This window comes from Juglans regia, chromosome 2 (genome assembly GCF_001411555.2).
Source record: "Juglans regia cultivar Chandler chromosome 2, Walnut 2.0, whole genome shotgun sequence".
NCBI lineage: Eukaryota > Viridiplantae > Streptophyta > Magnoliopsida > Fagales > Juglandaceae > Juglans > Juglans regia.
This window is the reverse complement of record NC_049902.1, coordinates 29,172,329-29,187,238: the sequence shown is the minus strand read 5'-3', so window position 1 is coordinate 29,187,238 and position 14,910 is coordinate 29,172,329. Positions and strand designations below refer to the sequence as shown.

General features: G+C 36.1%; 1 protein-coding gene across 8 annotated transcripts in view; it reads left to right on the top strand.

The window, feature by feature from the left end:
* LOC109002059 (cellulose synthase-like protein G3) overlaps positions 1-14,910 on the top strand; it is a 72,632-nt gene that overhangs the window by 1,721 nt on the left and 56,001 nt on the right. For 2 of the 8 annotated variants that reach the window (XM_035687322.1, XM_035687323.1), the window contains exon 1: positions 8,274-9,019. In XM_035687322.1, the coding sequence (XP_035543215.1) occupies positions 8,405-9,019 (615 nt within the window). In that variant the 5' untranslated portion in view covers positions 8,274-8,404. Of the gene's footprint in view, positions 1-211; positions 338-460; positions 905-1,642; positions 1,991-3,091; positions 3,848-8,263; positions 9,020-10,250; positions 10,404-10,617; positions 10,764-10,879; positions 11,324-12,024; positions 12,373-12,561; positions 13,317-14,910 lie in introns of those variants that run through there. The other 6 variants (XM_035687324.1, XM_035687329.1, XM_035687330.1 and 3 more) reach the window with 6 other exon arrangements.

Sequence of the window (14,910 nt, the reverse complement as noted above, 5' to 3'; positions counted from 1 at the left end):
ATCATTTGAGTAGCGTTATATATATATATATATATATATACACACTTACAGTTTTATATACAAGACTTGTTTAATTAGTTTTTTTACTGACACGTCAGTACAATTGTTATGTAAATAAAAATTATAAGTATAAATAGCATTTTTCTTATCGTATTAAGTTGATTAGTTCCTAATTAGATACTAATTGGTAGCTTAAATCAACCATGAGCAGGTCTTATTAGAGAGTTGCAAAAACAAAGATGCGACCAGCCATTTGATGCCGAGCCTCATCTATGTCTCTAGGGAAAAGAGCAGGACTTCATCCCACAATTTCAAGGCAGGTGCCCTCAACGTCATGGTAAGCTTAATTTCCAGTATCTACACCAAAATGCTCCACAATGTTAGTTCCAGTTAACATTTTTTTATCATTAATTTTCATGTATTTATAATTTTGCTCTCTCTTTGTCATCATGTATTGAAGCTTCGAGTGTCAGCCACCATGACCAACGCACCCATAATCCTCAACTTGGATTGTGACATGTATTCTAATGACCCACGAACACCTCTTCGTGCATTGTGTTACCTATTAGACCCTAAACTCATGTCCCAATTAGCATATGTTCAATTCCCTCAAATCTTTCATGGGATCAACAAGAATGATACTTATAGTTGTGAATATAAAAGAGAGTTTCGTTGTAATCCCTTGGGATTGGACGGAGTGTTGGGCCCTACTTATGTTGGAACCGGATGTTTCTTCAACCGGCGAGCTTTCTTTGGCGGCCCATCAACCATTGTGCCACCAGAGATCCCCGAACTTGGTCCTAACAGTGTTGTCAACAAGTTCATCCAATCCCAACCAGTTTTGGAATTGGCACACAAGGTTGCAGGGTGTAACTATGAGTACAAGACCAAATGGGGTTATGAGGTAAGCTTTTTCTTATTATTTATGTTAATTAGTAGCTTTCAATTATATAAAAAAAACTAGAGATGTGAGCTGATTTTATCTGGAGTAGTTCAAACTTTAAAATTTACTAGGAAACAATACTTGCATGCTATTTATCAATTTTACCTCTTTTTTGTTGTTTTGATTTTTTAATAGTTTTTTTAACTACACGTGTCAAATAGTAATGGAGGGTGATAGAGGCTGATCTAATCAAATTCAGAATCATAAGAAGCAAAGGTTTAAAAAAGGTAAATAAACTAGTGCAAATGGTAAACCGCAAACTATTTCAGTACTTGATCATAAAACCCTTTGAAAAGAAGTTTGACATATATAGCACAAGACTCAATCATCAATTAAACCATCTTGGAAAGCTCTTAGCTTTTTCTTATTGTCTCTCATTTTATTGGAAATGAATTGATCATTTTTACTAAATTGTATTTAAATTTTTGAAAGAGATAAACACATCATGTAGATTCTAAAACATTTAATGCAACACACGTAGGATTTTCTGACAATATGAACTCCAGATATATGCATTTAATACTATACATATTTTCATTGTATTGAACCATTCAATTCATCCAAACAATCAAGAATCTCAATCTACTTAAATTGTATGCTAATATATATAACAAGATATTTGTAGAGCATTGGAATTCAAAATGAGAATTATGATTTGAATAAGAATAAATGGATTGGATGTACAAATTGGATATATAGGTGGGCTTCAAATATGGAACACTGATAGAGGACTTCTTCACGGGGTTTAGGCTACAATGCGAGGGATGGAGGTCCATATTTTGCAACCCTAAGAGGGCAGCCTTTTTGGGTGATGCACCAATCAACCTCGTCGATGCCCTAAACCAACTCCAACGATGGTCCATTGGCTTTCTCCAGGTTATGTTCTCCAGTTTTTGTCCCTTAACCTTCGGTACTAGATATTTGGGCCCTCTTATGGGCCTTGCCTACACTCATTATTGCTTATGGCCCACCTGGTTTATTCCTCTCACCCTCTATGCGTTCCTCCCTCAACTATGCCTTCTCCATGGACTCTCAATATTTCCAAAGGTATGCTTTTTACAGGTTACAAATTTTTATTTTTAATTTTTTTTATAGCATTCTCATTGGTTTAGGCAAGTTTATATAATATGTCAATTTTTACCTTTTGGCTAATCACTCAAAACTTGAATTACATATTGGATTAGCCATATCACTTTTTATAATAATGAAATAATGTTATTTTTTTTTAACTATTTTATCTACTTATTTAATGCATTATTTATTTTTAAATTCTCTTTATTTTTATTTTCATAATTTCCAACAATCTATGTATTAAAATACATAAAATATATCTATCAACCTAAATTAACTTCATTTTCAAACACAAAATATTAAAATATATGCAAAATATATTTACAAAAGAGTGAGAAATAATATAAATTCATTTGGGTAAGTTACTTAGCTCAACATATTGACATACCAATACCTAATCCAATGTGAAGGTTCGACATATTAGCTAAATTTTAGCTAAAGTTGGAGTATGCCTAAGCTAATGAGGATGCTATTAGCTACTAATATAAGTCTCATTTTTATGAATAGAAAAATATTACCAACTCATTTCCATATATATAGCTTTTTCTGTTTACGAAATAGGTAATGCTATACACAGTCTTGGAGTGTATAGTCTCCCTACATACTCTCTTTGAGAAAAAAAATGGGGGCCACCATTAAAAAAATAACTTTTTCACATGGGTCCCAGATTTACCCACATTTTTCAAAGGGAGTGCATAGAGGCCACACACTCTAGGATTGCAAATATAATTTCTCTTAAGAAAATTTCATTGTCGATCTTTTAAGGGTTTTATTTATTTATTTTTAAAATCATTTTTCTTTTAATATAAATTTGATATTAGATTTTGAAATTGAACAAAACCCAAATATTATCTTTTGAAAAATATGATTATTACAGATTTTTTTTTGGTGGTCAAAGGGGAGGGGTTGTTTTAATTACTTTATTTGTTGATGATTATCCTAATTAAAGCCTAGTTGACAGAAGATTTTAATTATTCCATTCACTCAATCGTTTCAATGATGTAAACTAAGCCTCCCCTTTTCAATTTCGACCTTTTATCCATTTGGGTTTTACTTATTGATGAAAATATGTTGCAGCTGTCAGAGCCATGTTTTGTCTTGTATTTGTTTCTTGTCCTTGGAGCCTACGGACAAGATCTCCTTGAATTTTTGATAGGGGAAGGAACAGTTCAAAAGTGGTGGAACAATCAAAGAATGTGGATGATAAGGGGGCTCTCAGCCTTTTTGTATGGAAGCCTCGAGTTCTTCCTCAAATTTTTAGGCATTTCCACATATGGTTTCGGTTTGACCAGTAAAGTGATCGATGATGAACAAAGCAAAAGATATGGACAAGGTATGTTCGAGTTTGGAGCCTCATCAAACATGTTTGTGCCACTAATAACGGCAGCCATTATCAACTTGGTATCATTTCTTATGGGGCTTGTACAAGTTCTAAGAGGCAGCAAAATGGAGGGTCTGTTTCTGCAGATGTTCTTAGCAGGTTTTGTAGTGCTGAATGCCTTGCCAATTTACGAAGCCATGGTCTTGAGGAAAGATAAAGGAAGAATACCATTCAAAACTACTGCAACTTCAACATGTCTAGCTTTGGCTCTTTATGGGCTAGTTTCTCTTCCTCATGGGAATCGAAATTAGCAGATTTGCTTTTTACTGTCTAAACTATTCTTACTTTTATATGAGTGGAACACTACATAATTTATGATCTGTAACCTTTTGGAAAATTATATAGGCCAGCCTTTGTGCTATGTGGTTGCGAGAGCTCAAAATAAGTATAGCAGAAGTTGAATGTCTTGTGAAAAAGGAACTGGGAATTAGAGCATTTTTCATTGCATCTTCCTACTATTTTGCATTTCTCTATTGTTTCCTATTTGTTTTTAGTCTAAGGAAGGTCTATAGGTAATGATTAACAGATAGAGGAATTTGAATAGTGGGTAGGGAACCCCAACAAACACTCATTAAAACTAGTACAACACAAAAGAAAATAAAAGACGGGCATTGGAAACAAATAAAATTTTCCTAACTTTCCCCCCAAGGGGAAGCTGCACAAAGTGTCAATGTTAGTAAAATCCTACAAGCGGATCATGAACCCAAAGGCAGAGACGATGGTGGTTGGTGCATTGCACTTCATTGTTCTGGAGCGATCGTTGGGGAGATCCACTTCCTCGTCCTCATGATCCTTGGGTGACAGCAGATAGGTCTTATATTAAAGTGCTAGATAAAAAATTGAACCGCATCACGCTACACATCATCGCAAAACTCAGCACTCTCCTAAAAGAATACATGGGGTTCTCATGTTTAGAGCTGAAGTAAAAAAGATGGAGCTCGGGGGTTGTGACATGCGGAGACTACCAAGGGATAATGAGAGTGGTGGTGATAATTAGACCATAACGGTTCTTTTTTTTTTTTTTCCTTTTGGATATAAGGATATGTTATCTCCTAATTTTAGGAAAATGACTAAGAAAGAGGACAAAGTCCTTTTGGAAGAATTGCTTGAAACTCTTAAATCTAAACTGGCACACGAGACTCACACGTTGGCCATGTCATGATTGTGTTGGGCAAATATGAAGGATCTGAGGGCGGGAATTGATTGGGCCGGTGCGTTTAGTGGATATGGCTTCAAGGAAGGGAGGTGTGTGGTCACCACCTGCCACTTTCGGCCGCGTGTGAAGGAATACGTGCCCATCATTTTGGCGCATCGTCGAGTCTACCCGAACAGATCATTTGTTTATTGAACCTTGGGGCCAAAGGGATAGAAGTGTACAACCAGATCGGATTTTTTTTTCCGGTCTAGTCTGGAACTCAAAAATCTAAGTGAATTCGGGTGATTATTTGCCCAGATCAGACCCGGGTGGGTTATATAAAATTGGATCCGATTATGGATCTGGTTATGTAACCGGATCTTATCTAAAAAAACAAAAAAATTAATTTAAGTTTTTCAAATCTAAAAACAAAAGTAATATATAAAAATTATATTCTAATAATATTATGAAACTATAATATAGTTGTAAATAATTTTCCTACTCTCGTTTGTTTTCATAACTCTTCTCAACTCATCTCATCTCTTTCCATCTAATCATTATAATTTTATTAAATTTGCATACAAAATAAAATAAATAATTCAACTTTTTCAAATCTCAAAACAAAAATAATATTCAACTTTCATCTTAACTCATATTATTTCATCTCATCTCATTTGTAAAAACAAACGAGGCAAAGTCTGCATATCTCAACTCTTCATTCAATCTTTATGATGAGAGAAAATCATCACGATACGCTCAGAATGAACTATTCAAATCAATGTTTTTAATTTCGTACTGTACCGGCTGGTACGGCCGAAATTTTTCGTTTCGGCCGTCCGGCCGGTACGGATACTATATGTGTTCCGTACCGGCCAAAATACCGGCCGTTTCGGCCTAAATTTCGGCCTGTACCGGCCTATATTTTGGCCGGTACCGGCCGATATTTCGGCCTGTGTTTTTTTTTTTTTTTTCGTTTTTTCAAACTACAAATTTATTTTTTAACCCCTAATTCAGACTAGACTATTTACAATTTATATATATATGTATTTATATATAATTTATTTATATATAAACTATTATTTTGAAATATAATTTTTATATATATTTATATATATAATTTATTTATATATTGACTATCCCGAAACGTTATCCCGAAACGCTATCTCGAAACGGTACCGGTACCGAAATATTTCGTTCCTGTGCCTTGATCGGTACGTCATCCGGTACGGTATTCAAAACATTGATTCAAATTTCAATCAATCTAAACTCAAAGACCAGTACTACAACATATTTTTCTAAAATCTAACAGTTCAAAATAAACAAAGGCAACTATTGACGTCGTTTGTGCATGACTCTATAAAGCTACTGTTAATGTTGTGTTTCACGGGCTCGGACAACTCCATGTTAGCAACACTCGGGCTCTTCCCTGTAAGGAGGAGAGTGGGGGAGCTTGAGGGCCGTGATACCTCCGACACTCAAGTTAGTCCAAGATTGAAGGTGAAGAGAGAAAGTGAGAGCTAGAATGAGATAGCAAAGAAGTGTTAAAGAATGCAAGTCAGCACCCTCTTGATAGGGTGAGGGGTATTTATACCTTGTCTAGGCAAATCCCAAGGTGATGATGACCCGTATGGGGCTTTGTACTAAGATCACACGTCCTTGCCAACCTCTTGCTTTCCACCAGTCCTGTCAGGCCTGGCTAGATTTGTTGTTGACACTTAGGAGGGCTTTCGCATTGCGTGCCATCCCTCGAGGCGCATTGAATGCAGCGTGGCCTTGCCATGCGTGCCTGCTCCTGCACCATTAAATAAGGCGTAGCCTCGGTCAGGTGTGTTTCTACTCCATTAAATGAGGTGTGGCTCCAGATGGGCTCCCATGTCCTTTTCGGTTAGTGGAATCAGGTTGCAGAGGCACCCTTGTCCTTTTCGGTTAATGGTGTCAGGTTGTATGGTCTCCAGTCCTCTTGTCAGGACTCTTGCCCTGCGTTCTCCCCCTTGGGCCTTTTGTGCCATCCTGGCCCATCCCTATTCTTCTTCACGGGCCTGGGCCTCATCCTGAGCATCTGGGGATTTCTCCCCTCATAGCTACCAGCAGGGCTATTTTATTAAAGCATTTCACTAATTCCAACTTAAGAGTTTGCATATGAAACTAAATATTCTTTCCAAAAATAATTATCCCTTGCAGGAATAGACTCGACCCATTTTCAAATTAACAATTCAATTCAAATAACCACGCCAATTAAACTCAAATCGAAATTACAAAAAGACAATGCATTCGACATGACTTTTCAAACCCAACCCATGCCATTCAAAATGGTGGAGCCAGAGAAATCTGAGTGCTCTTTTTATTTATATTTTACAGTCAAGAGCCTGATTCAAATCTAATAAGACATGGGTACCACTAGCTGAAGCTGACATTGCTATTAGGTTTCATTCAGAAAATAATTCCCTGATATGATTGGCTAACTGACTGAAACTTATCTAGTCAATATGTTCAGAAGTTTTAGCGAGGAAATCGTTATTGGCCAAGGGAAATATATCCTCAATCAATCAGTACTGCAAAGCACAGTACTGATATGGCTGCAAGTAGTCGCGATGGATCAATTATTGACTCTTTCAACTTTATTTTAACTTTAATATCTACAATTAAAATTATATATATATATATATTTATATATATATATATATGGATGATGTTATATCCACTTAGTGGGGTTACCGAATATCATTTTTTTTTTCAAATATTCACTAAACTTATTTAAATATTAATTTTTATTTTTTATTTTTTATTGAACACCAGCCAAATCAACAGTAAGTTAAAATAACTCTTTACAGTAATATAATGTCTTTTAGCCTTGTGTTTCAAATCAAGTAATTGTCTAATCACTAGGAAGAATTGAGTTTAATCATACTATTTGTGATCCCCTATCAAGTTATGCTACCATTTTGTTAGAGTGAACACAACAATATTTTCTATAATTTTTTATGTAATTAAATTGGTAATTTAATAAAAATTAACTCACAAATAGAATAAAAAAAATTAAATAACAGACAAGCAAGACACCAAAATCTTTACGTGTAAAACCTTCCAATACAAAGAGAAAAATATGGGACCTAATTCAGTTAAAACTAGAGCAACTAGAAAGATCTCAACAATTGAGCATTTGCGGTAAAAACCAAAAAGTAATTTCAAATTTGCAATTATTAGCACCGATCAAAACAAAATTGTCACCAACAAAAATAACATACTAAAATTTCATAAAGTCAAACCACATATGATTTCTTGCAAAAGATAATTTCCCACGTTTTGTTTTTCTTCTCTCTATTCACACCACACATGACATGACATGACACATCAATTTTTAAACAAAAAGCTACCACCACAGATATATTTTATAAAAATAAATTCAGATTGATATAATTTTATATAATATATTAAATATATTTTATAATAAAAATAATTTTATAATATAACGTATTATATCAAGTTACGTCAGTTTATAGATTTATTTTTATAAAAAAAAAAAAAATTCTAACTAAAATATTTCGTTTAAACAAAACTACTTATTTAGAAATTAGCAAATTACCTAGCTGAATCGATTTGCCTCACATTCACATTGAGAGACCACCCCACATTTATAAAAGTGTTCAGCAATGGAAAAGATTATGTTTTTCAAGGTTCTGTGAACGTTGATAGATCGTATATAGTCTCATGAAAGATTATTTTCTTTTAGTAATATACTGCTATATCAAAATAGTCCCGGAAGAACAAACTTCTTTTTCATAATTAAAAAGTAGATTCCAAACATGCCGATAAATTAAGCCCCAGTTTATCCTTACTTTCAATCCTCTAGAACTGCTGTACACCACCAAAAGAAATGGATGAGAGCCTGAGTACCTCTCCCGCGCGCGCTCCTCTCCTTCACAGCCTTAGACATGCACATCGCACAGCCTTCAACCGCATGTTTGCGGCAGTTTACTTCTGTGCCATCTTAGTGCTGCTCCATCACCATGCACTCAAGCTCATCCACTCCACCACCTTTGGATCCTTTCTCATTTCCCTCTCCTTCCTCGTCTCCGATACTTTCCTTGCTTTCTTGTGGTTCACTCGTCAGTGTTTTCTCATGACCATCGTTTATCGTGATGAATATCCTGAAAACCTCCAGAAGACACTACTCCTAAAAAAATCTTCTTCAGACTTTCCAGCATTGGACGTGTTTATATGCACCGCCGATCCATACAAGGAGCCACCGCTGAGGCTGGTGAGTACAACCTTATCGGTCATGGCTTATGACTATCCGACGGAGAAGATCTCGGTTTATGTATCGGATGATGGGGGATCGCAGGTGACACTATTTGCTTGCATGGAAGCTGCTAAATTTGCATATCACTGGTTACCATTCTGTAAGAAGAATAATATAATAGAGAGGAGTCCAGAAACTTATTTTGCAGCAAATCACTCTTCTTGGTTCTTTGATACAGAGGAGATTCAGGTAATAATGAGTATTTAAACATTTGTTAAATATCACTGCTCAATAAATAGAAATGAAATGATATACACACATCAGTTTACACAATAGTCTACACAATTGTCTGATCATGACATTAGTGTTCTCTTCTTCTTCTTTTTTTCTTCTCTTTTTCTTTCAAACAAGATGGCGTTGAGGTACAAGATCTAAATATATAAACTTTATATAAGCTTTAAAGTAAATCATATTAAGAAAAATTGAATTTTTCACAATTTTTATAGTGAATCCGTACAAAATCCATTTTCTTTAAAAATTTTGGGCGAAACTTTTGCATTTGAGATTTCTTTTAAAGCACGCGGAAAGCCTACACCAAAATTTCATACCCAAGCACGAGAGCACCTCACCTGTCTCCCCCAAAATTTCAAATCCAAATCCAGGCCACATCGGCACAGTAGGTAATTCTCTATGCTCTAATTGTTCTCTCTCTTCCAAAAATCCCCGTTCCGGCCTTCACGCAGAGATATGAGAACCAATTTCAGAATTTTAACAATTTCAGAAAATCCGGACTTACCGACTCTGTTTGTTTTCGACTGAAAATACACCAAGGAAGTAAAATATGGCCGACAGAGATAATTAAGTACCTATGGACCAAAATAATTGTCGTTTCTATTTTTTGGACGTTTCCAATCATTAGTTCAGAATGAAAAATTAAAGAGTAATTTTTGGGGACAGAGTTAATGTTAATCTTGCCACGTCTATTAATGTCATCTACCATGTTTCGCATATTATATGATTAATTATATTACATTTAGAACTATATATATATATATATATATATATTGTTAAATCAACATACTATATAAATGGGCCCATTAATCCCACTTAATGTGTAATAGGAAACACTTGAGTAGTGTTATTTGAAAACTTTTATACCACACACCATCTATATAACATAATTTGATTTGTAATATTCAAAATTTTAAATTTATCTTTCAAATCAAATTATGTCACTTGAATGGTGTATGACGTAAAAGTTTGCAAATAGATTTATTATTTAGACATTAATCAATGCCTCAATTGTTGAATATGGTCACGATGATCGTCCCTTAAATATTTTCGTATATTTTAATTCTCTACATTCTATTGAGAAACTTTCTGTATCTGATTTTGTTGGGTTAGACGTAGAATTGTCTCATTGTTAATTCGTTTATTAACTTATCAGTACTCCTCTTGTTCAAAATGTACGTTATCACAGAAAATGTATGAAAGCATGAAACGAAGGGTAGAGAAAGTCCTTGAGAAAGGGAAAGTTGGCGAAGAGTATATCACTGAGGAGCTAGAGCGCAAGGCTTTCAGCAAATGGGTAGATCATGGATTTACCTGGCAAGACCATCCCACTGTAATCCAGGTACGTACATTTATAGTATGAGTAGCATTATATATATATATATATATATATATATATATATATATTTATAATTTTATATACAAGACTCATTGTATTAATTTTTTTATTGACATGTCAGTACGATTGTTATGTAAATAAAAATTATAATTAGTACAAATAACATTTTTCTTATCTTATTAATTTTATTAGTTCCTAATTAGATATTAATTGGCAGCTTAAATCAACCATGGGCAGGTCTTATTAGAGAGTTGCAAAAACAAAGATGCGACCAACCATTTGATGCCGAACCTCATCTATGTCTCTAGGGAAAAGAGCAAGACTTCACCCCACAATTTCAAGGCAGGTGCCCTCAACGTCATGGTAAGCTTGCCTATATCTACACCAAAATGAACCACAATGATATTTTTTGTTAACTGTTTTTCATCATTCATTTTCATGTATTTTTTTTGTTTTCTCTTTGTCATCGTGTATTGAAGCTTCGAGTGTCAGCCACCATGACCAACGCACCCATAATCCTCAACCTGGATTGTGACATGTATTCTAATGACCCACGAACACCTCTTCGTGCATTGTGTTACCTATTAGACCCTAAACTCATGTCCCAATTAGCGTATGTTCAATTCCCTCAAATCTTTCATGGGATCAACAAGAACGATACCTATAGTTGTGAATATAAACGACCGTTTTGTTCTAATCTCTTGGGATTGGACGGAATGTTGGGCCCTAATTATATTGGAACCGGATGTTTCTTCAACCGACGAGCTTTCTTTGGCAGCCCATCAAACATTGTGCCACCGGAGATCCCAGAACTTTGCCCCGACAGTGTTGTTGACAAGTCCATCCAGTCCCAACCGGTTTTGGAATTGGCACACAAGGTTGCAAGGTGTAACTATGAGTACAAGACCAAATGGGGTTATGAGGTCAGCTTTTTCTTATTATTTAGCACCATAGTGTTAATTAGTAGCTTTCAATTATATTAAAAAAACTAGAGATCTGAGATCATTCTATTTGGAGTAGTTCAAACCTTTAAATTTTTCTAGAATGCAAGACTTGCTATTTATTAATTAACTTTTTCGTAGTTTTTTTTTTTAAATTACACATGTCAAATAGTAATGGAGCTTGATAGAGGCTGATCTAATCAAATTCAGAATCATAAGAAGTAGAAGGTTTAAAAAAGGTAAATAAACTAGTGCAAATGGTAAACCGCAAACTATTTCAATACTTGATCATAAAACTCTTTGAAAAAAAAGTTTACCATTTGTAGCACATGGTTCAATCATCAGTTAAACAATCTTGGAAACCTCTTAGTTTTTTCTTATTGTCTCTCATTTTATTGGAAATGAATTGATGATTTTAACTAAATTGCATCATGTAGATTCTACAACATTTAATGCAGTACACGTAGGATTTTCTGACAGTATGAACTCCAAATATGCATTTAATACTATACATATTTCTCTTTGTATTGAACCGTTCAATTCATCCAAACAATCAAGAATCTCAATTATCCACTTAATTGTGTTCTAACATAAAGAGGATATTTGTAGAGCATTGGAATTCAAATGGAGAATTATGGTTTGAATTAGAATAAATGGATTGGATGTACAAATTGGATATATAGGTGGGCTTTAGATATGGATCACTTGTAGAGGACTTCTTCACGGGGCTTCGACTACAATGCGAGGGATGGAGGTCCATATTTTGCAACCCTAAGAGGGCAGCCTTTTTGGGTGATGCACCAATCAGCCTTGTCGATGTCCTAAACCAAGTCCAGCGATGGTCCATTGGTTCTCTCCAGGTTGCCTTTTCCAGTTTTAGTCCCTTAACATTCGGTATTAGATCTTTGGGCCCTCTTATGAGCCTTGCCTACACTCATTATTGTTTCTGGTCCACCTGGTTTATTCCTCTCACCCTCTATGCGTTCCTCCCCCAACTATGCCTTCTCCATGGACTTTCTGTATTTCCAAAGGTATGCTTTTTACAGGTTATAGATTTTTTTTATTCATTACTTAGCTACTAATCAAGACTGTTTTTGATGAATAGAAAAAGATTACTAGCACATTTTTTCATGGTCAATCTTTTGAACATTAAGCCTCTCCTTTTATTATTCTACCTTCCATCCATTTAGATTTTACTTATTGGTGAAACAATATTGCAGCTATCAGAGCCTAGTTTTATCTTGTATGTGTTTCTTGTCCTTGGAGCCTATGGACAAGATCTCCTTGAATTTATGATAGAGGAAGGAACAGTTCAAAACTGGTGGAATGATCAGAGAATGTGGATGATACGGGGGCTCTCATCCTTTGGGTATGGATGCCTCGAGTTCTTCCTCAAATGTTTAGGCATTTCCACATATGGTTTCGGTTTGACCAGCAAAGTGATCGATAATGAACAAAGCAAAAGATATGGGCAAGGTATGTTCGAGTTTGGAGCCTCATCAAACATGTTTGTGCCATTAATAACAGCAGCCATTGTCAACTTGGTATCATTTCTTACGGGGCTTGTACAAGTTCTAAGAGGTAGGAAAATGGAGGGTCTATTTCTGCAGATGTTCTTAGCAGGTTTTGTAGTGCTGAATGCCTTGCCAATTTACGAAGCCATGGTCTTGAGGAATGATAAAGGAAGAATACCATTCAAAACTACTGCAACTTCAACATGTCTAGCTTTGGCTCTTTATGGGCTAGTTTCTCTTCCTCTTACGGATTCAAATTAGCCAATTTGCTTTATACTGTCTATATTATTCTTGCTCTTATATGAGTGGAACACTATATAATTTATCTGTAACCTTTGGAAAATTATATAGTAGGCCAACATTTGTGCTATGTGGTATTAAGAGTTGAAAATAAGCATGGCAAAAGTTGAATGTCTTGTGAAAAAGGAAATGGGATTTAGAGCTTTTTTCATTGCATCTTCCTACTATTTTGCATTTCCACTGTTGTATGGAGTCTAGACTCTATTGTTTCTCTATATTTTTTTTTTCTAAGCAAGCTCTACATATAATGATTAATAGATAGATCAGGAATATATGAATAGTGGATAGGGATCCCGACAAACACCCATTAAAACTAGTACTGCACAAAAGAAAATAAAAGACGGGCACTGGCAACAAATAAATGTTACCTACCTTTCCCCCAAGGGGGAGCTGCAAAAAATGTCGATTTCAGTACAAACTGATAAGCGGATTATGAACCTTAAGGCATAGACCATGGTGGTTGGTGTGATTGCACCTTATTATTCTAGAGCAATCGTTGGGGAGATCCACTTCGTGTCCTCACAATCCTTGGGTGAAGGAAGATAGATCTTATATTAAAGTGCCATATAAGTAAAATTGAATCGCATCTGGCTAGACGTCATCACAAATGTCTAGCACTGTTCATTCAGGCTGAATTTTTTCCCGGCCAGGCCCGGAACCCGGAAAACAGGATTCCGATTCCGGGTCTCGGCCCGGATCAAAATGGATTTGAAACCCGGATTGCAAAACCTGGACCAACACGGTTAGGGTATGGGTTTGGGACCCAGTACACGAGTCTTTTTAAAAAAATCCTTTGATTGGTAAATCCCCCCCGACTCACTTCTCTCTCTCTCCCTCTCTCTCTCTAGTCTCTCGCTCTCTCTCTCTCTCGTTGCGCTGCGAGAGAAGCAGAAACTCTAGTCGCCGCCATCGTGACCCCGTCGCCGTCAACCTTTGCCTCTTGGTCATTGTTCCAATAAACCCCCCAACTCACCTCTCTCTCTCTCTCTCTCTCTCTCTCTCTAGTCTCTCGCTCTCTCTCTTGTTGCGCTGTGGCAGAAGCAGAAACCCTAGGTCCCTAACCACCGCCATCATGACTTCGTCGCCACATCTCCTTCGCCGTCGACCTTTGCCTCTAAGTCATTGTTCTGGTTCTCTCTCTGTCTCTCTCGCTCGCTCTCTCTCTCTCTCTCTCTCTCTCTCTCTCTCTCCCCCCCCCCCCTTGTAACTATTTTTCTATGCATGAGTACAAGGTCATTGGGTGTGTGAACTATTTACCGTTAAGATGGGTTGTGCGGTGGTGGATGGATGCTTTGACCATCTGTTTGCTGGTGGCCGTGGGGTTTTTGGAATGTTTGGAAACTTGTTTTTTTGTTTAATCTGTATTGGGTATCGACTTGTTTATGGATTCGTTGATTCTCTATTTTAATGAATCTGTTTGGTTGTTGGGAAAGTTGAGGGAAAAAAACCCAAATTTGTTTACTTCGTCCTTTTCACTCTGTATGTACTCATCTATGCTCAAAGTTTAATGAATCTGTTTGGTTGTTGGGAAAGTTGAAGGAAAAAAACCCAAAGTTGAAGGAAAAAAAAATCTGGATACAACCCGGAACCTGGGTTTCTGGGTTTCAAAAACCAGGATCCAACGGGATTTCGGCCCGAGTTTGACCCAGACCAACCCGGTCCAGGTATACCCGGATTCCAGGGTTGAAATCCGAATGAACACCTCTACAAATGTCTTCTATCAAACTTCTATTGGGTTTGGCTGCTAGTATAATT